Genomic DNA, 23135 nt, shown 5'->3' on the forward strand with positions numbered 1-23135 from the left:
AACTTATTTCTGAGACAACAGAGATCAGATATGTTTCTTTCAGAGCTGAATTTGGTCTATAAGGGTGGGAAGGTGGCGGGCGAGGAGCAGGGTTGCAAAAGTAGCAGTACAAATATATGCTGCATAATACTTGGGCTTATTTGTTGTGGTCTAATGAAATTTCATAAGCAAATGATGGCACGCTCATTGATTTCACACCACTCCAGATCTGATAAGGATTAGCCCCATTTTAAAATAATTTAGTGTAATATGAAATCACAATGATGCGGGTGCTGTGGTTCCTTCAACAGCATGAAAAAACAAACGTATTTATTGGAAAGTACTCACATCAATAAACTCTGAAGCATCAGGGCCAGTCAAATAAACGTTGTAATAAAGAAACTTTCCCCCTGTTTCAGTAGATAGTTTGTACAAAAAATTATTAGCTTCTATATCATCACAGTTGAAGGATACGGTATGGATGGGAATTTTACAATGAAGCTGGACTTGAGCCAAAATTATTTGGGGGGCCTGAAAATTGAAAAATATATATGAAATATGTGGCATCTAAAATGTATTTATTAAAATATGAAGAATTTGTAAGAATCTAATCAGTCATACTGTTGCTTAGAGATAGATATAGATCAGTTAAAAGCATACATTTTATATGCATTGCTGTTTCACAATTATATAAAATGAGCTAATTTAAAATTGATAAACTGATAATGCATTAAGGCACAGGATACTCTAATAAATAAAATTAAAATTATAATATAATCAGTATTCTTTGCTTCTGAAGTCTTAAAGGAAATTACTAAAGTACAAGAAATTAAACTATACATACACCATTCCTTGTGGACCACTTTCTTTTTATCAAAAAATAAACAGAACGAAAAGAAAAGTGAGCATTTAACATTTTTCTTCCTTATCAAGGTATAAAGAAATTATTTGTGCAAGTTTATGATGCTTTCTGAATCTGAGATTTATTATATATGCTTCAGTAATTAATTTTATGTACCCTTTAGCGCAGCTACATACCTAAGTCTGTTTTTTGTTGCATATTTGCCATTACAACCAAGCAAAATTTTCAACAGCAAATAAAGTATTTTAAAAATGCCATTCTCAGCATACCAGATAGTTTTCACCCTACATTACAGCTTAAAAGCTCAGTTCTACCTCATTTGCATCATTGATCAACAAGTGGGCATTATATAATGTGATATAACATGAAATAGCATCATTTTAAGTCATGGTAACAATACTTTTAATTTTGGTATCCACTTAAAGCTAGACCTAAAACAACTCCAGATCACTGCTACTCCCAAATTGCACATACATGAGACCAAATTTGACTCAGTAGGCTGAAAACAGAATTTGGTATCATACAGAAACCTAATGGAAAAATATCACTATTAACATTTTTATACAAAAATAATGTAAATCAACAGTTAGGCACTTATTCCTCAGACATAACATAGACTTTGTGTAAGCTCTGCAACAGAATGTAAGAAGGTACCTACTTATACATTTGATGTCTTCTCTGGGGAAAAATGTTGAATACAAACTTGGGGGTGGGGTGTGGTGGTGGTTATGGTTTTGTATGTTTGTTTGTTTTTGTTTGTTTGTTTTCTACTATCAATAATTTTCTTTTCAGGTTTTCAAGTCATCACACAAGATTGCAGGGTTTTAATATTTAAATCCCACCCTATCTTGGGACCATCATTATTTTCTGAGTTTTAATTGATGATCTATTTGTACCAAGTTAGGGAGATATTTTATTTAACACCAACCCTAACCTTGATACTCACATACAGCTTTTATATTTAATCAGTTACCAGATTCTTAAAACAACTCATGAGAAATGTCATGAGTTATCATTCACCAAAGCCTGGACTATGGGCAGAGAGTTCTAATCAAAATCCCTTCACAAATGGCACATTTCTCAAATACAATTGTTCAATATTATGACAACATCCAAGAGACTCGGCTCTGCAAGTATGATATTCATCTCATACTTCAGCCTTCTGACACCACCACTGCAGCACCACACTACTACATTTTCTCATTGCAGAAATACCTGGTCAGGTCTCCCATCAGTCAAGAGATAAATAGCCTGAGTGTCAGTATCGGCAAAAGCGACCTGGAGAGCTTTGAGTGTATTTGTGGAACTTCCAACCTAGGAAACCAAAAAGAAACAGCTATAAATACTAACAGCTCTTTGCCTTTGTTCTTAAATTCATAATGACAGTGTACTGATTCAAGGGATATTACAGAACTGAAATGAGTAATAAAATGGTGAAAACATTTATGGCAAAGAGCTAGAAAAATCGAAGCAAATGTTAAAGTAGCATAAATCGACACCAAATTGGTATTCAATGCTTATGCAAACACACATAAGCAAAATGCTGGCAACAGAAATATGAGCTGCAAAAGCAAAAGCAATCACTAAAAGTCTATAAACAGATGGGGAGATGTAATATAAAAGCTACATTATATTATATTTTCCCCCTGCTGCTCCTGATTGCCAACTCATCACACTCCCTTGAAATACACATTTTCCTTAACCAAATAATTCAAAGCTCCACAAAAGAGTTGCACAAGTTTACTTCTCAAAAATACTTCACAGTTTTCCAAACAATATTTTTTCCAGACTATCTCACATATACCTCCTCAGAATATCAAAGTAAACATCATTTATTTTTAGGACAAAAGTTATCTATAACAACAAAACATCCACAGTAAAGCAATACTGTGGCCCCTAAAAATTCATAGTTGTGCACTTTTCCTGGGTCATCCACATACTTGGTGATCATGATATTTTTTTGGGTTTAGACTAATGCAACTTTAAACTCACCAAAATGCATTTCATGGCTTATAGGAACCTACAAACTACAGTCTATGTCTTCAGATTTCCAACTTTCAAACATTCAGTGTGCAGAACTTTCCAAATGTAAAGGAAAAATAAGGCTTTATCAGAATGAAAAGTGTTTTGTCAAGTTTTAGTCTTTTGAATGGGATCAAAGCAAAATCCTAGAGAAGATATGAGCCTGGTTTTTTGCTAGCATAAAACCTGAGTACCACTTTGGAGGGCAGTGAGGATTGCAGTGGTGTGTGAAGACTCAGGATCAACATATATATTGCAATACAGAACATAAATATAAATTGCTAACATTGACCCATTCATGCAAAAAACTTGTTAAGAGATAGCACTATTTCTTCAGTCCTATTAATTGTGTTATAATTTCTTGCAGTCCACCCCTCCAGCAAACAGTTCTATTAGAAAGGGCAAAGTAAGTAAAGCAGGTGAAATGGAATAGGAGGTAAACTCTGAAAGTGACTCTGTATGGCTGCGTAAGTATGTATGGGCCAGGCACCGAGAGCTCAGATGATACTTAATAATCCTATCTTCTGATTCAGAAACAATCCTTAACAGCAGCCACTCAAAAGAAAGAACTACTGTAAGTCATTTTCTTTGTGTTAAAAATATCTAATATTCCTAATGTTTTAGTAAGCATTATAAACTTTTACGCACACATCCCTCATTATTACATGTAAATTTGATATCCTGGCTCTTTTGAATAATGGCACATGTTTTTGACCTGATTTGAAACTGATCAACTTCTGCTATATCATAGGGAAATGCTGTGTATGCTGATGATGTGAGGGAAATAAGTACGTATCATAAGGTAAAAGCCGTTAATTTTAGATTCCTCTATTGCTACTGTTATGAAGTTATACTGTTATACTGTTTTTATCAGTGTTTAAACAAAGTCCACATGCTTCAACTACATGGCATAATCACCTCCAAAAATTTAAGTGTTACCACTTCTAAAGTATTCATAAGAAACAGTTGGTTACTGTTTATAGCTCAGCTTATGGATTCAGCATCCTGGGACCAAAGTATACAGAAGGAGATCAAAGGATTTATTCTGATTAATATTCCAGACCAATCTTCTGTTCATTTCAGCTTCACTGTAAAGCCAGTTTTCTGATCTCAGACTTATGCCTGCAGTGCTTTAAACAGACTAAAAGGTCAGCAGCAGATGGCATCCCTTAAAAAAAAAAAAGGCTGTTCTCGTACCATTCCCTATACTATTTGAGATATCAAGATCTGAACTTAGAAGGAATTTTAAGATCAACAATTCATCACTTCATCAATAATGATGAAAAAGGCCATTCTCAAATGCACATACAAGATGGTATTGAGTTATAGTAGTTCAAAGTATTATTGAACTTGTATCATCACGTACCACATATATGGCTTAAACAGAGCCAACTTTTCAAGTCTCAATGAAGGCAGTAAAATTAAAATTAACTTTACTAACCTCAGTTGTAAGTATTCACCAACTACTCAGTGAGGCCACACTAATACTTTCTCTTCTCCGTGTATTTGTCTGGTAGTGTTTTCTGAGAATACCAAGTTATTTATCTTGCTTTGTAGTCCCAGAGGAATTATGTAGCTTCCCCAGTTCCCTCATCCCCAGGAATTTCATTATTAAGTCTGAGGTAGAGCTGCCATAATGCTGAGGAGTTTAATTATATAAATATGTTTTTCATTTTAGAAAACATAACATGAGATACATCTGTACTGTTGTGTGACTGATTTTCAGTCCTGTGCTCATTGCTGTCTGCATTTGACACATTAAATGGTCCTAAAGCTGCTGACAGCTACAATCTGGTGGCTGACTGGGGCTGCCTACAAGCATTTCTACTCTGTTTCAGGGAAAAAGTCTCAGATTTTGGCCACTGTCAGAAAAAGAATATTGGGTAGATAAACAGGTCTGAGAACAGTTGTTCTCATGTTCCAGCTATAGTCAGCTGCCTATCTATGCACCAAAAGGGACTAGAAATGCTCCTCCAACTAGCTGGAACCAGTTCCCTGCATCATCTCTGAGCTGCACATCTGACAGCGACAGCCCTCAGTCCTGCAGCAGCCCTGCAGCAAGAGTGACAAGTCTAGACAGACGGGGCCTGAGCGCTGTCGCGTCTCCTACAGAAGCCAAATCGGTTGCTGTTTGCATCATGGCTACTAAACATAGCAGGCAGCAAGTTGAATTACTATGATCTTATAAAAAGGTCCACTGTTAAAAGATTATTATACCTGACATGGATAATACGTTGTACTCAGATCTACTAAAGTCTATACATTCTCTATATTTTCAGCTTACTCAAGTCAAACACTTGGGCAATCCAAAACCACCCCAGCCATACAGAGAAGACACAAATACAACTTCATACAAATGTGCTTCACGATAATTAGTTTCCATATTACCTCAAGCCCTTTTATCCAAAGCCAAGCATCTTGCAAATTTTCCTCATTAACTTCAGCAAGTTTCTCTTGCCATGCCACTGCCTGGGCACCAAATTTCACAAAGTTAAATCTCTTTTTGTGTCTCAATTGCTCCTGAAAAAAGACAGCATCTGTATTTTAGTCAATGTTAAAAGAAAGAATACTTGTATCTGAAATAATGACTAGCAGGAGTTGTCTTAATTAATGTATAGTTGATTATATGGTTACAATAACTTATGATAATAGTTATGATATACAAAGAGACATACAGAGACAGAGGAAATTATTGCCTGCAATTATTAAGATTACTTGAACTTCCTGAGGAAAGTCTCCATTTACTCATATTTCTCAAACTACTTGAACAGCAAATGTCTAGGAGGGCAAAAAGGGGAGAGATGAAACTGGGCAAGAACTGGATATAAGAGATTATGACTGCTTACCAAAGGAAACTGAAATCAGAATCAAAGTAAGACACCAATTAGAAGAGGAGAAAAAGTCAAATGTAGTGCACCAGCAAGAGGAACTAGGAAAGCAAGAGAGAACTAAGTTAAGAATTTGCTGAAGTTGCTATTGGACAGAAGTTATAAGAAGTGATAGATTTGTGCAAGCTAGTAGAAACTTGCAGAACCTGGAATCTCTCCTCCCTTTCATCACCATTTCTGTGAAACCTTATGGCTCAGTATCTAATCATTTTCTAGTGCTGATCTGTTTAGAGTATCACATCATACTATGTCCTATCACTTATGCACTTAGATCAAAAACCTCTCTGTTGTAGTTTTAAATTTTCTAGCTCTACTAATGATTGCTTTTGATGCCAGACTGATGGAATTTTTATTTGTCAGTTACTCCTCTCAGGTCTAAAAGAGTTGAGCTGAATCACATTTTAATAGTGCTTGTTTGTCTCAAATATTAACATAAGCTTAGGTGATATCATTGCAGATTTCTAAAACTAGGTGAGACAAATCCTGTCTTAGGTGTGTCTCCCACTACTCATGGCTTTTGAGGTACTTCTGCACTTTGCAAGTCCTTTTGTAAAGTTCTGAGTCACTGTAAGATGCAAGCAAGTTCAAAAAATTCTACGCTCTCTATTGTAGAAGTATGAAAGTGAATCTAGAACACACATTACAAATCACAATATGCCAGTGGAATTGGACAACACCACTTAAAAATAAAAATGAACATTCCTAAAGGTGTTGCTTCGCATAGGCTTTGTTTAGTTGGTTGGGTTTGTATTTTTTTTTTTTTTTTTTTCCTATTCCTTTTTTTAGGAGGGAGGTGACTCGAGGGAAAGAGCTAAAACTTCTTAAATTTTTAACATTTTCTCCACATTTTTTTCAAATATTTGTATAAATGATAAAAAATACATTTTTAACTGAAAAATGAGCACACGAGGAAAAATCAAAATATTTTTATAAAGCTGCTATTTTAAACAACTAGTTTTAAAAAATAAAAATGAGAGTAACAACCATCCAGAAAAGATCAGCTTACTCTAAAATGCTCCTCAGTCTTCAGAATCACCACTTCGACATACCTGTATGAGTTGAAATATTTTCTCCTTCACCAGTGGCAGCTTGTCCTTCATAGACTGGGATGTATCAATAAGAATATAGACATCATCTTCAAACACATTCCCAAAGAGCCCTCTGCTTCCTTGTTGAAGCCACTTAATCCTGGGTGGGTGGGAAAAAAAAAAAATCAAACCCTGGTCTGTAAGATCTTTGGAGCTTTGTGTATAAGAATCTAACAGGAAAGATCTTTTTATCACTGCTGTACTTCTCAATCTCTTTCCCTGAGCACCTATTACTAGTCACTATCAGGAGCGGTATATTGGCTTTGATGTAACATTCCTCTGTCACTACATAAATATACAAGGCACTTTTATTTTCTAATTTTGCTGGGAATCTGGAGACAGATAAAACAGACAAAGCAATACAGTACCTTTTAAAAATCAATTATCAGGTACTTTGAGCTGGGAAATCCCATGAGGAAGTAACTAAGTATCGCCCCTGTAACTGTTGTCGAGCCTGAAGTCAGGAAATCATTTAAGCATAAGCTAATGTGCTTCCCTTTTCAGGAAACCACTTGAGAACCTTTTCTGCAAGGAACTTGAGCACTTTGAATACTCCTAGTACAACACAGATGCTTCAATCTTTTGCTGACCTGGAGCCTTAAATGCAGATTTAATTTTACATTTTAAACAGAATTTAAGCATGCCTGCCAGTTAAATACGTGCATACATATGGCTGTGTACAAGAACATTTCCTCAGTAATGGATGCAGCAGGTCCAAATCAGATTTCCCTTGAGAGTCATAAACTACTTGTCTACTCGGAAAAAGATACATTTAACAGACAGAATATAATGGCCCTGGGAAAAATATTACTAATCTCCACAGAGGTTTCAAAAAAATCATATCATGGAAACTTAAAGGATCCTATTACGTTTGCTACTGATAGCTATTTTGCCATTAGTTATTTCTGCTGCAGTGTTTGATGAGGTCTACCAAGAATTTTTAACAATGAGATGAACCATTCAAAACAGCAAACCATAATTTTGGCTTGGATTTCAAAAATATATATATTCACCTAAACCCTTTACCTTAAATTTTCCTTTCAGAGTAGGTTAATATTACCCTACATACAGCAAGATGAAGATAAAATAAAAAAAATAACAAAACTCCGTTTGACGTTGCTAAATGTAATCAGGCTGTTATGCTCTTGGTAGAGAAGCAGCAATAAAATGAAACTTCACATCCTGTTTTTTTCAGTGAGACATCTTATTGTTCGCATATACATGACCAAGGGCAACATTTATTCTTTCAGTTCTACAATATCCATTTTGAAAGTTTCCTTCTCCTAATGTAGATAAAAAAGTCAATTGACTTTAAGGCACCTTTAGGACAAATGAATCAGACCCTCAGATTGCCTATTTTTTTTTAGATGTCCTATAAAATCTACAAGTTTATCTGTACAGCTGCAGAAAATCAAACCAGGGAGATAGGTTGAGCACTGAACCTCTGATCATATTAATTACTTAATAGCTCATACCCTGACTCTGATCTAGACTGTTCAAATTTGTCAACAAGAAAAAATCACAAAAAGGGCAGATAATCGTTATCGGTATGGGCACAAGCCAAGGTAGCACAAGAGATCCTAGGTACATAGGATGAATGTTTACCAAGTTTTACTGGGGATTCTACAAATTCTCTGCCACTTTATGTCCCGATGCTTTTTGGCACTTTCAGCAGTATTTCAGTAATGTGCAGACTGACTTTCACATTTGTGTCCCAGAAGGAGAACAAAAGATAAAACTGTTCATCTGTTTTCTTGACAGTAAATGACAAACATTTCAACACCAATATAAAATAATACAAACTGATTTTATGTGACGGAACACGAACCTTCCTTCCATTCGTCTGAGAGCCAACCTCATTTTCTCTTCATATTGCTTATACTTTTCTGTGCTGACGTATACATGAACTACAGATCCATCTTTCCAGAAGGTATGTACAAACTTGTCACAGTATTTTGCATTAATTACCTTCCTCTTTGTCTCCTACAGCCAAGAAAAACATGTTTCATGTTCCAAAACACACTATTTTGCAGTGCCTTTAATAACTGGCGAACAGACTTCAAAGGTACATGCTTGTTGTACATGAGCAGGTGCAGAAGTAGACATGGGATAGGGTAGTCATAGAATTTTCTCCTTCCAGAAGTCAATACTAACTGGTTTTGTTCTTGTAGCTAGCAGGAACAGAAGCCTAACAAACAATGTAATGGTAGCATTTGAGAAAAACAAAAAGACAAATGAATCCAAATTTGTTCAAGGACCTGCAAACACTGGAGCAGCTGAGACCAATACTTTTTCAAAGGAAAATTAAAGATGACAAGCGATCTTTGCCCTACCTCACATAAATACATAGAAAAACAAGGCATTGCTTAAGTCACCCCTGATTCTTCCTTGCAGATTACAGGTGGACCAGGAAGGACGCCTTGAAACTGTCATTTTCAAATAGCCCTTTGAAACACTCCTATTTATGACCATCTTTTTCCCATTCCACTAGTGAGCTGGTTTTAACAAAAACTACATAGCAACAGACCATATACTTTATCAGAAATTCATCTATCAGTCAAGTTTTCAAGTTTAAAAGAAAAAGCTATCATCTCAAAGGACATGAGGGAAAATAAACAGTACTCACAGCATCGGTTTGTGAAGATTCATCCTCTGGCTTAGTTTTTATGTCAACAATCCCATCCGCATGGCGAAAAGTACAATCAGCAAGTGCATCATACAGTGTGAGCTTCTGAGCTTTCAAGCCATACTTCTGCAACCACTTCTCAGAAGACAAATATTCATCAGATGTCTTCATTTGTAATGGATGATCAGCTTTGGTTGGCAATAAAGAAACAAAACAAACAAAACCTCCTGTATAACATTTTTCAGTTTGGATACAGTATTTTCAAAAACAGGCTATGATGCTGCCTGTTCATGTTTTTTTTCTGATTGCTGTGCCACACAGCCAGTGTGGCAAGTGTCACGAATGCACTCATAATTTTAAAATAAACAATAAACTTTAAAATAAATAATAAATTTCTTTTTTCCACATGCTTTATGTAAAACGTCATGTCTCAGTTCAGGTAACTATTGCATTATCTGGAGAGTCAGCAGAAAATTTGCCTCTTTTTCTCTCTCCTCCTGAGGAACATTGCAATCTTCAGAACAAACCACATTTTGCAGCAGAGCATTTTAAAGAGATCAGGAAGACATGCAGGCAGATGGAAAGACTGCATTATTTGGATCAATGGGCAATAGTCAAATAATGCTGAAGAACTGACAAAATATACTGCAATTTTGTTTCTTTTAATTTATTTGTGAAGTGATTATGTATGAAGACAAACACTAAAAGAACATTAAAGCTGCAGTCAGGAGCACATAAATAAATGCTGAAGTTAGGGCTGCTTTTGCAGCTTTATTGTGGTCTTTTTGTTCATATGCATTACTGTATAGCTGTTTAACTTCAAATGGGAAGACCTATTAATTCAAAAGATGTTATTATCAGTATAAAAACTGTATGACACCTTCAGAGAAGGATAAATGCAAGCTTAAGTCCTGGAGAATTATGTTACTGACAGATGTTCAAACCCAGTGCAGGCAGGCAAAGTTCCCAGTTTCAAGTCTTCAACATTACCACCCTAAAACACAGTGCTGGGAGTCCCGGTGACTGACCAACTGACCATACAAAGTGTTCCTCAGCAGGTGATCCAGAAATAAGCATCTGGCCTCAGCCACCACCCAGCCAAAGCAAAAGCAATTGCACTGCAAAACCAATACTGGAGCTATACAAATTCACTGATGACTTGTGCTAACTCAGCCTGAATCTTGTATCACCTTATGCAAAAAATACCACTAGACACCATATAAGTATTTTAAAACCAGGGACTAATGCAGAATATAGGCACTGACAATCACAGGTATGATCCTGAAAATCTACCCCTTCAGTTGCAGTCCAACACTGAAGCTGCCTAGACTCTACAAATTCCTAAGTTTTCCGTATTTAAGTCTCGTCAGTCTGATCGTTCCGGTCCAGAGCGTGCCCAGAGCACCTCCATCTTAGCAGGGCTGAGTAGCCTCCTACCATCCCCTGTTTAAGCCTTCCAGAATTTCAGAAAGCAGCTATACTTTCATCTTCAACAGGGCTCAATCCAATCAATATGCACAGAACAACAAATGGATCACAGTTTAGGCCAAACGTAATGGTGGGAACTTTAGTTTAATGAACAAACGTGGATCTTCCTCTGTGTTTCTTAACACAAGAGTTGTCAGAGCACTTATCTAGAATTGGTTTCAGTCCTCTGCCTTTAACTAAGAGAATTCAAACCCACACTTCTTCCCTTTTAGGGGAATGAATCAGATACCAGGTTGGAGGCTATTCCAAGAAGATTGGAATAGAAGAGAGAGAAGATACTTCCCCAGCACCATGTAGAACAAAGTTAAAGATTTACTGGCCCCAGCAGACAGAGAGAGACCACAAAAAATGAACCTAAATATCTTGAAATCTAGGCAATTTCTAAACATACTCACCAGTGAACTAAAAAGGGTGTGTTCCAGCCTGAGCTGTTAAAGTTTAGCAAATTTAAGCAGTAGTAAACAGAGATGTATAATGGTAAGTTTTAAGCAACCCTAAGTTTAGATGGTAAGTAGAGGTGCTACGCATAGATGTTTCTGAGAAAATTATCCCCAAAATGTCATGTAATCAAAACCGTTCACAAAGAAAACATTGATCATGGATATAAAGGTAGCTCTCTTGAAAGAAACATAAATAATACCATCTCGAGAAGCAGGCTGGTCAGATTCTGATACAATTTTTTGAATTTGTCTCACTGTACTCCTGGCTTCCTCCAACTCCTTCCAGATCAAAAAGACATCTTCACGGACTCCAGCTACTGGAAAAGAAACCATAAAAAGAACTTGACATTTTGAGAAAATTTCTGCTTCTTATAAGTCCTCAATTACCACAAAGTCATTGGATTAATCCAGATGATGCTATGTAACCTTTTTCTTGAGGCCCAATCGTGGTGGCAAATGCTGTTCTTTGTTAGACTTCAAAAAAGGGCTGAAAGCTGGCACCACGACATGAGAGGTGCTTAGTCTGGTAACCCCCAGAGTTGGCCACAGATTGTTCCCACAATGGAAGAAAATCTCTTTTAGCACTCCTAGATAATAATAAGAAAACTCCACAAAGAAATTCACATGTTGTCCCCTGGACTTCATGGCAAAAGCTGACTCCAAATATTAGACCCAGTTTGAAATTCTGAAGAGCAGATATTTTCAACTCTTTCAGTTCCCTTAAATACACAAATACCTTTATTTAAAGTTAAATCTTCTTTTGTGAAGAGTATTGACGAAATTTTGCTTAGATAAGATTATTTTCATCATAACAATTCTCAACGGTAATAAATAAAAGCTAAAAAAAATTGAAGTGTTTTCTTATCAGGCTATATTCTAAGAAAATTTGGAAAATCCAAAGCTGGAATTAATATAAGGTTTTCTTTTTCTCAATAGATATGCTTGTATTGATTAAAAAAATTAAAATATGCACTTATTTAGTGGACTACAATTATCAATATTGAGGCACCGTGGATACCTAAGCAGTATGAACACTACTAAAAATGTGTTAAATCAGGTTAGTCTGAGAGTTTAAATTACAATATAGGAATAAAATATAAATTACAATATAGGAATACAGAAACACTGTGTGTAGTGTTACAGTAAAAAAAGAAACGGAATCATGAGCTATCCTAACCACAAATGTAGAGTACAAACTACTGTAGATTACAATCTATTACTGAATTGCACATAAAGATGCTGAACAAGACAAACTATATATTATCATCTGGTGGTTCAGTTAATACACAGCAGTGGCTCACTGTATAAAAGATAAGACATGCAAGCTTGTGTGCTAAAGTAGGCTATCAGTAAACAAACAAACCTGATCATTTCGTTCTTTGATAAACTTCCCTGAAAAAATACGAATGTTTTACAAAATAACAACTCAATTTTAATTGTAAAAGGTTTTAGTTTACAAGAAATATTTTGAAATGTGTTATTGTACACTGCCATCTCCTGGGACCTTCCTGCAGTTCAAAAACATCTGTTTCAGCCACTAGGACAAAGATCAACATCTCCTAAATCACAAAAAGCTTTAGTAAAGCAGGTCATTCTGCAATATAAAACACAGAAGAGAGACAAAACCTCAACCTGCTGTCACTACCTTTTAAGAAAAGTGTTCTGTTCAAATACTTGAGAAGGAAGTCATATTTCCTTTTACAAGCAATCCCTCCCCAGAAATGCAAAACATACAAAATCTGAGCATTGGCAAAATCCCAGCAAGTAGAGAGCTCAAGGTTTTCTGATGAGTAGTCAGCCACTGAATATATATAGAGATATATATACAGACCTCTTGTTACAGTCAAAACCACAAAACACATGCATTCACACCACACATGCACATATTTCTAAATTTAAGATTGTTGAGAATGCAATTCTAGTGGAGCTGTCTCCAAATAAATCTGGATATCCTCCATAAACTATCAAATACTGGGACTGAGATTTAATTTTATTAACATTTTTAACATTATGTTTGAAAATATTGAAAGGAGTATGTGTATTCCAACCGCCTTTAAAGCAATAGCAATTATATCATTGTGCTGCTTCATTTCCACTTCAACTGATGCTATGGACTCATCAAATCTACGGCATTATTGTTACTGTCCCCAGTAAGACGTTTGTTGAATTGGCATTACACAAAAAGGTATATTTTTCCTTATTTATGCTGCACCACAGCAAAGTAAAACTGCATGCACTTTCAAAGCAACAATGTTTGATGACCCTTATTATATAGGACAAATGTGGCCATCAACAAATGCACATTGTGAAGATCAAGTTGCTTAGGAAACCTTTTGTCTGGCAACAGTTTTCCCTGGATTCAACTGGGAGAGCAGGTCACAAGTGGTGACAACTGAAGCAATTTTGTCTCTCTGCGTGGGAGGCTCATCTCCACCACCACCTCAGCCTCTTTTCCTCTCCAGCTAAGGAGGAGCGGGAAGGAAAAGCTGTGCCGTTCAAAACTGAGCCTCCAGACTCAAAATGTATATACACATATAACTCATAGTATCTTCCAGATGCGGTTCTCAACCTGTGGCACACGCACATCAGTGAAAAATGACCAAGAAAGCACGAACCTCTCTTGGCTTTAAGTTTCCCATGCTCACACCTCAGCTGCACCATTTTTGGGCCACCAACCAAAAAGTGGCTGAGATTTCCCCCCACCCCGGGGTGGCGCTGCCCTCAGGCCCACTGCCTCTTGCCCACCTTTGGGCACCCACATCCCAGGAAAACCCTCATCTTAAAAAAAATTTGCTTTATTCCCAGAGAGGCAGGGCCCTCCCTATCCCCAGCCACCTTGGCTGGTGGTTTAACAGCCAGACCCCTGTGGAGCCCCTGGTTCTGACTCAATAACCACCACAGGACAATGGCAAGAGAACAGCCACAGGTTGGTTTCGGCTCTTACCAACCTTGCAAAGCATCTCACACTGGGCAACGCCTCAAGATATGCCCTTGCCCTCGGTTAAATGGCATTTCTGTCCTGAAGGAGCGAGGCCCTGAAAAAAGAGGAAGAGGATGGGGAAGGGCACAGGGAGAGCCTGTGTTGAGGGGCAGGAGCATTTTGCTGATGCCAAGGGATTGAGAAGCAAGATGGTAGGTGTAAGCAAAAACAGAAATACACTTGCACATGCACACGGAAACTCACAACCGCCCTCATCTCCATTTCCCCGGTTATTTAGCACTGTCAGGCAATCTTAAAAGAAGCAGCTTTTCCACACCTATCTCCCAGCAGACAAACTCATCTAGTTAGACAAGTCACTGTAACCCATTTGATTTCATAGTCAAGATACAAAAACTGCAGGGAAAAAAAAAAGCCCATACAAAAATACAAAACAAAACCAAACAAACAAACAACCCTGCAAATTCTACAATATCTTTGAAACATCAAGCAATATCAATGCAAAGGCAACTCATGGAAAACTGAAGCATTTCTTACATCTCCGATTATCTGACTTAAACCATGGAAGCAAGCAAATACAAATACAATGCAATAAGATATATTTTAAACTTCATTTGCCTGCAAGGCAAGAAAGGCAATTTCATTTTTTCACTGTTGGTCCCTTCCTCAGCCTCTATGTGGCAGCAGAACATAGCAATGTCCCCTCAAGCACTCATTTTTAAAATCCCCACTTGTAGAGGGATGAACAGGGGTACAAAGGAGCACGGGAGGGGAGTACCCAGCTTTATTTGCGTACCTGCCAGGTCAAGTAGCACAGGAACTCACCATAGCCTGATCCTGTCCCTTTCCCACTGGGCAAATGGACAAAGCAAATGAACTTTGTATCCCACCTGGTTTCACAGAGCAGCTATCTGCATCACTCTCTACATGTAAGCAAAGAGATTTGCCAGACCAAGGTTAGGCTGCTACAACTAGATAAAGCACATGCAAGGAAAAAGCAGAAGCAATAATCTTTGCTACAGCTTGTAGGCAATGTAGCAACTCTTAAATAATTATCCGGGCTTTCCAAAAGGAGGGTTCGGTCTCTCCCATGTCTGTGCATGTGAACAGTGCAGAGTCCACTGATTTCAATGTCACAGAGGAGGCTGGCACTCTTAAGCTTCCCATTGTACACATAGCAATCTGAAATTTTCCCTATGACCACTAGATAAATGTGGAAAATCAAGCAAACCTAAGAATACAGCCTTACACTGTTCACCAAGAGGTCAGACACTTTGGATTTGTCACATCAGTCAAATCCTGATTTCAGTCCATTTGCATTTTCTTCGCACATTCCGGCTCATCTGTTCCACCTCACAAAAATCACTGTGCACAGATTTATTGTTGTTTCTATTTCAACCAGAGAGGAAACTATTCATGTCAGATTTAGTTCAAAACACCATTGCTTTTCAAGCCTTATTTAGAGCTTATCTCCCTGTCACTCCAAGAAGATGACACAACTGTGCTCCTTTTTGGGAAGAACCTGCTTCTCCACAGTTTCCACCATTTCTTGCCCTCTATGTCTTCAAGTTTCAACTTAAATTTCACCTCCCTTCCATTTCTAATTTTAACTATGTAACAGAATTGCTTAATTCTGCAGCTTTCTGCAGATGAAGAAGCTACACAAAGAACATAGGCACAAGTGATAACAGGAAAATCAGTGCTGGGTGAGGAGATACCACCACATTGGTGAAAGTCTGCTTTTATGTAAGAGCGTTTTTCTGCCTTAAGTAAATCTGAGTCTGCCAACATAAGTACCTTAATTTTTTACTGGTTTATACTGATTTTGATCTCAAGCACCTACTCAAAATGAGTGTAAAAAAATTTCAAATTTTCAGTTTCTCATACTTCCTTTCTAAATGACCACTCAAGATGCAAAACAGGAGAGAATGGAGCTCTTATCTGAAGTTTTAAAGAGTTCAATTCCAACTTGTTTTGGTTAAGCAGATGAAAAAGAGTGAACATGAAGATACCCTGCATTTGCAAAATGCTGTCGTTCAGTGGATATCCAGAAAACTATCTGATGCTCTTAAAATGACTTTTCAGACCATAAAACATAATGACGAGCTTCAGTTTCCAGCTGTTGCATTTGTGGTGCAAAAAGAACCATAATCAAAATATTCCTGTGCCTCCCCTTATTTTCAAGAAACACCACATTTGGAAGACTACATCTCTGCTTCATTCTCTATTTATTTCCTTGTATAGTTTATGCCACGCATCCAAGAACCAGTTTCAGAGCCTATTAGTAAGTAAATGACACTTTTATTATTATTGCCTTTTACACCCTTGAAGGAGTCTCTGAAACAAGAGACATCAGACACAGACCAGAATAATGTCTCCAATGTGTTTTCTTTTCTGAAAGGACTTTAGATTCTGCATATGATTGAAATGCCCTGATTGGCTGCCAGTGATGTCACGACGGGTCTTATAATACCCCATAAATGCAGAAAGCTAATTGTGCTCCTTTTTAATGTGTAAATCCTACTTCATAATAGCAATAAGACACAACAGACAATGTACTTCAAGGAGATTACTGCCCTTTTGAGCGATTAAATCTATTCAGCTTTCAGCTTTAGAAACAGTGGTGAGGAAGTAATTTCAGTCATACAGGAGCTCTAGGCCCATCTATTGAAACAGGCTGACTGCCCCAGGGGAAGAGGAAGCCAATCCCCACACACACACACACACCCCCAAATGGGGTCCAGCAAGGAAGCACTTGTAGTAGGATGAAGGCGATCATTATACTGCTCTGAACTCGCACAAATCAAGAGACAGGTTTTGAAGTATATTCTGCTGTTGGTTTCTAAAGCCTGAGTGTGTGAGGCTTGAGTGTCCCACCACAATGAAAAAAAAACCCACAAACAACCAAACAGGTGACACTTCACTGTCTTATTTCTGCTCTCCCACTATGGTTCTCCTGTACTATTATAATCACAGTCCTAGTGAAGGATAGGTTAGTTCAAAAGGATCTAGACTATAACACAGGAAAAATGGATTGGTTAGTCCAAGACTGATATACGACCTTAGGTGCATCACTAAATCCACCTTAGGCCATACATTCCCTAGGAGCAAGAAGAGGATAACACCATTCTACCCCTGGGGCAATACTAACGCCTCCCAGCATAATGGGGATGTGAGCCATTAGAATCAAGAGGTCTTACGCCTCCTGATATTTAAAAGAAATCTTTTTTTAATTTGACATCCTGCTGATAAAGATATCAGACTTGACATACACAGCCTCACTTCTCACTATAAGCTGGTCTCCCCCAGCCTGGCTGGAATCCCAGTCCAATAAATAGTGAGGCTGACTTATCCCAAAGGAAGTAGCACTGTGACTAATAAGAAACACAGAGAGCTTTCTGCCCAGTTCCAGCCCCAGTAAAACCGTTTCTTTCTGTTACTTGTTTACTCCTGTTTGTTTGTTTTTCATCAGTTTCCCTCCCCTTCTTTGCACCTTCTTCTCTGTGGTTATTTTACTGTGCTTGTTGCCTGTCTTTACGACAAATCCAGTTCTTGAGAAAAGCAAGTCAGCCTCATGTGGATTTAATTCCCTTTTATTACACATGAACTTGCCCTGTACTGATGTGGCTGTTGTGTCAGATGGCCTTCCACATTACTCCTCTTCCTTTCTGCCGTTCTTCTACTTATTTCCACAAGGTCACTGGCATAAGCACACTGGTACTGTTCTTCATCTGCCTAAACAAATGTTCTTCTCCCTTTTTTCACTTGCACATCCTCTGCTCTCTTCACTTCTCTCTTTTCCTTTCCCTCTCCTTCCCACTCATTGAATTTCCATTTGACCAGTCCTGTCCTCACCCAACCCATGCCGACAGAAGGCTTGTTTTGATCTTATACTTAGCAAGTTCCTATATTATATTTCTATTCTGAAACCTCACTGAGAAAATCAGTAGCATCTTGGCTTTCATATTGTCTACCTAGTGGCATTCGCCCTTTCACTCTTCTGGAATTCAGGACAATTCCATCCTCTTCACATTTTAGTGCAGGTTCAGTAGCATCTCTATAGTCATTCTTCTCAGCAAAAGCATGGAATCTGTAATACAAAATGAGTACATAAGCTGCATAAATACTTTCCTAATTTTAACAAGTTGTATGTCACATATGCAAGATAATAGTGGTGCACAACTTCAGAATAATTTTCTTATCTATTCAAGATATCCAAAGCTTCACTACGACATTATGAATATTATCAAACATTTTATATACATTTATGTACATTCTGAAGTCTTTTCATGAAGAACATCCTTTCATTTTGGTATCATTTACTCTGAGGCACCTTCCTTTTCAATCTCCTGGAAATGTATTTTTAATTAATGCTTTTAACATGCTGAGCAAGCATGTCATTTGAGATGTCTGAGATGTCACTAACACCTTTTTATCAGATTATCCTCCCAGTTGAAATCCCAACAGGACCATTTATTTCCTTATCGACATACAAATCAGGAAGTCAAGCAGACTTCACTTACCCTCATTGCAAAAACAGAAAAGCTCTCAGAGCAGGAAAAAGATGCATTTCTAAACCAGAGCTATACTAGAGATAGGTTCAAGCATGAAAAGCCCATGAATTTGGCTATTCCTATGGAAATGCTGACTTAAACCTAGAGACAGTTATTGGGCAAATACCCACCAGCAAGATATTAATTGGCCCAATAAGTCTCTGCACCAAAAGAAGACTCAGGCAAATAGAAGATCATGGGAATCATATAAAAAAAAAATTATTCCTCTCAGCTCTCTGTCACAACCCTTCTTGCTTCTTTCTCTATCATACAAGAAACATTCACTTTCCTTTTACAAAGGAAACACTGCCAAAAGAAAACGAAGGATGGTGACTGGCAATATACCCGGTATCGTGGAGGTACCAGAGTTCTAAATGGCCACAATCATTTTAGACACATATCAGACCAGAGCAAACATAACACTTTCCCACAGTCCTGTTTTTTGGCAGACACTCCATCTCTTAAAAGCTACTTCTAAACACAGATGGCTATAAAAGAGCTAAGCAGCTGCCATCTTACCAATTGCTCTGCTGTCACTTGGGAGATTTCTACTGTTGGAGGACTTCCCACTCTTGAACAAACAACAGTGAAACAGAAAGAGCTAGCAGCCGTTTCACAGCTCTGCAACTGTACGGTGACTCCTGTAAAGCAAACACCTACTGACTCCTACTGCTCTCCTGCTGTTCAGCATGAGTTCAGTATTGTGGGGTTTTGTATTTGTCCATTTGTCTTCCTTATTTTGATATCAGAATCAAGATTAAAGTTTTATTATCCCTTTCTACTGAAGGCTGATTCTCATCACATGGCTGATTCCCAGCATAAAGTAGGCAACAAGTCATGTGGAATGTATCCGTTTCCACCAAACATACCAAAGAAAGCCTAATACAGAACTGCATTTCCACACAATCAGGCCTGATGGATAATGCCACATCAATTTTCTGTTGTTCCAGGAGCTGCCCATTTAGGGCTGACATCACCTTTTCAGTACATGTCTGTATGGCACTTGATCCACCAAAACTCTAGATCCTGTGCCTGTGGATATTACCAGAGTACAACGCAATACAATATAAACTTGTTTCTGCTTATGCCATGACCCTTTCCCCTGAACAATTTTTGAGACTTCAAAAGAGAAGCAGATGACAGATGATTTAGTATATAAAAAAGCAATGGCCTTTCTGCAAGCCAGTGAGCACATATGTGGAGAGAAGCTGGTCTGTTCGTGTAGGTCCTGTATCTTAGTCATATCTCTTAGACTATTTTCCCAGTTTCTCCAGATTGCTTACTGAGCTGCTTTGTTTCATTTTCCTCATGAGTAAAACCAGGATTATATTCAGCTATCTTCCAATACCATTCCTAGCAGCAAAGCACTTCACAAGTACTGAAATCATTACTACGCTGCTTCTTTGTCATACCTGCCAGAGGCCAAGTGGCTCAACTCTTTCAGAAAAATAATAGTTTCATCTTCTCTAGCATTGAAAGATACAGTGTTGACTGGGCAGGGGCCATCAGAAACCTTCTCAAGGAGTAGCTGCTTTGTGTCCACCGGAATGTTGCCCACAGCAAAGTAATAAATGGCTTCAGCCTGTGATTAAACGGAAAAAAAAAGAAACAAACTGGGAATTGGAAGACATGGTTTTATTACACAGATGCCTGATACTTATTCAAGCACTGTCCTGTGCTGAGTACTGGTAGGAAAATTTGGTAGAACTGATGCATTACTTGAAACACAAGTTTTTCAGATCTTTGGTTCTCTACCCATTTACACTAGTAATTCAAATGAAGTCCACACAAAATTTCCTGAAGTGAGAAGAGAACCTGGCCCACAGCCCCTGTGTCTGATTGTGCTCAATGCAAGCTCCTTTCCACCGAAGGTAACGGAAACCAAAAGAGAGGTGTAAGGAAGGATTATTAGTTGGGACAAGGCTCTGTGCCACATTCCACTCTAATGAAGAGAGATGCTACATTAGTGCCTGGCCAGGGTTGAAAATCAGTAGGAACTTTTATACCTAACATACTCTTACTGGCAGCATTTATTTTAAGGGTAGGAAAGATGTGTCATTCTTTGAATGCTACTGCTGGTATTTACAGATAATTTGTATATTTTATACTTCCCAAGGCAGAGGGAGCTTGGCAGGTTTATTGTGACCACACACACTTATTTTCTGAAAATGTTACTGCAAGAAGAGACAAGCTCAAGAAATGTCCTTTAGTTATTGCTTCAGTATTACATTATGAGAGATTTGATGTTACCTGCACTTATCCATGCTAACAACCCTCATGGTAAGTATGCTTCTCAAATTTTCACCATTATTAAAAACAAATGTAACAACAGCCATGTAAGCCAAATGTAACAACAATGGCAATGTTCAAGACAACAAGTATAGCACATTAGTCGTATGACATGGTATATACCAGCTAATAAAAAGTTGTTTAACTGAAAAACTACACTCAAGTATGACTAGGAATTGCCAGACATGCACCACAAAAGATAGCTAATTGAGCCTGGGATGGCACTGAGGAAATGTTTCTGCACCCACATAATTTCATGTAGTAGTAAAGCAAATTCAGCATCACCTGTGTATTCCTGCATTTCCACTCCTGCCTTTGATATTGATTTATATTTGAGCTCCCTGAGTCAAGAGACTGGCACATGAACATCTTTTGTCCAGTTCGTACTCGAAACTCCCAGGCTGCAGGATTCCTCTACTACGCCACATTATTAGCAGGCTGATACAAGCTGACATGGACTTCTGGATTTCAAGCTTTCTTCCTCTTCTGCCTTCTGCCACAAATACTTGAGCTAACCCTCAGCACTGGAAGACATGTCTCCCAAGTAGCAACCCAGTCTCAGGCTAGAACTGTCAAATTAATGAAGCAGCAGCTTGGCACCGTGGGCTTCCACTGGATTTTGTAGAGAGGGTGAGATACTCCTTGTGGGAGGCAGGACCCATAGTCACAGACCACCCTTGCTTGGAACAAAGCAGTCTATGGTCAGCCAGGTGTCCAGGCATCACAGTTGATGCTACACAATACTAAGGTTAAAGAGAACAATGAATGTGTTTCATTAAAGTGCAAGATTAACAAAATACCTACCAGCTTTAGAAAAAGGTGCACAGAAACAAAATGCAAGAACTGTTGCACCTATCTGTGCTTCAGTTCAGTTTCACAAGTTTCCTGCTCTGTTTCATCCAGCTAAAAAGCTATCCGAGCATGCACACAGCTCTCCGACCTGAGACCCAGTCCTTGGACAACACCTTGTTCCTATTCCTTTTGCTGAAGAGGCTTCTCACCCTGGAGGAATGCATGCATATTGCACAACCACTTTTCTCTGTGTTCCTTCAGAATCACATCTTCTCACCCTCTCTCCTAAGACCGTCAATAGCTGATAAACTTGATATTCAATAAAGATTATCAATTTTTACCTTTCCTCCGAAGGATTTTCTGCCTGCCTCTGCAACTTTTAAAATAGTGACATTTCCTGGGCATAGCTGATGCAGAGCCAACTCCTCGCAAGAAAATAAAATCACTAACCACAGGCAATTCAGTCTACTTAACTACAAACCCAACAATACCATATCACAAAGGAAATGTTCCTTACAGATTAGCGGGGAAAGGTTAAAACCTTTCCATTTAGCCCTTTGTGTTTTGAAAATTGTAATTTATGCAACCATCTGCTTAGATGCAGAAAAACTTCATACAACAAAAATAAGGAGAACAAAATGAACAGTTCCTCAGAGTCTTTACCTTGGTAGGGAGGTGTGTTTTGGATGGGTGACCCACACTTGTGGAGTGGCACCTGTACAGAATCACAAGTTAAGCACTGCAGATGCATCTGTGGCAGGCAGAGCTCAAAGCTTTGCAACCTTACAGCAGGTTGATCTTGAACTTGGGACTGACAGGTCACAAGGAAAGGAAATCTAGGGAGTCACCACACTTGGGAAGAAAAACTCAGCTAAAGGAATGACAAAAAGAGCCAAATCTAGGGAAAAAAGAGCTATTGTTTTGGAGCAACTTCTGTTGATGAAGCCAGTTCTGCAGAATGAGTCATTTATGACTGTTCAGTGAGAATGCAGCTTTTACTTAGGAGTGAATAGTATCTTCCCCCACCCTGCAGTACAGTGAAGCTTGCACTCAACTGAACTGTCAGTTATGAATAATATTGACTGTATTTGGGAGCAACTGAAGGTTTTTTTGTGTTGTTCACCTGCCACAACTGACTTCTCTAGACTACCCATTAGCCCACCAATGTCC

At 38.1% G+C, this 23135-nt stretch overlaps 1 protein-coding gene across 4 annotated transcripts in view; it reads right to left on the reverse strand.

Moving 5' to 3' along the window:
• VWA3B (von Willebrand factor A domain containing 3B) overlaps positions 1 to 23135 on the reverse strand; it is a 73595-nt gene that overhangs the window by 30315 nt on the left and 20145 nt on the right. For all 4 annotated transcript variants that reach the window (XM_071813607.1, XM_071813605.1, XM_071813602.1 and 1 more), the window contains 9 exons: positions 20297 to 20466; positions 18306 to 18421; positions 11594 to 11710; positions 9466 to 9653; positions 8668 to 8822; positions 6801 to 6939; positions 5252 to 5383; positions 2057 to 2155; positions 328 to 510 (listed from right to left, as the gene is read on the reverse strand). In XM_071813607.1, coding sequence (XP_071669708.1) covers positions 328 to 510; positions 2057 to 2155; positions 5252 to 5383; positions 6801 to 6939; positions 8668 to 8822; positions 9466 to 9653; positions 11594 to 11710; positions 18306 to 18421; positions 20297 to 20466 — 1299 coding nt within the window. The remainder of the gene's footprint in view (positions 1 to 327; positions 511 to 2056; positions 2156 to 5251; positions 5384 to 6800; positions 6940 to 8667; positions 8823 to 9465; positions 9654 to 11593; positions 11711 to 18305; positions 18422 to 20296; positions 20467 to 23135) is intronic.

This window comes from Patagioenas fasciata, chromosome 1, assembly GCF_037038585.1.
Source record: "Patagioenas fasciata isolate bPatFas1 chromosome 1, bPatFas1.hap1, whole genome shotgun sequence".
NCBI lineage: Eukaryota > Metazoa > Chordata > Aves > Columbiformes > Columbidae > Patagioenas > Patagioenas fasciata.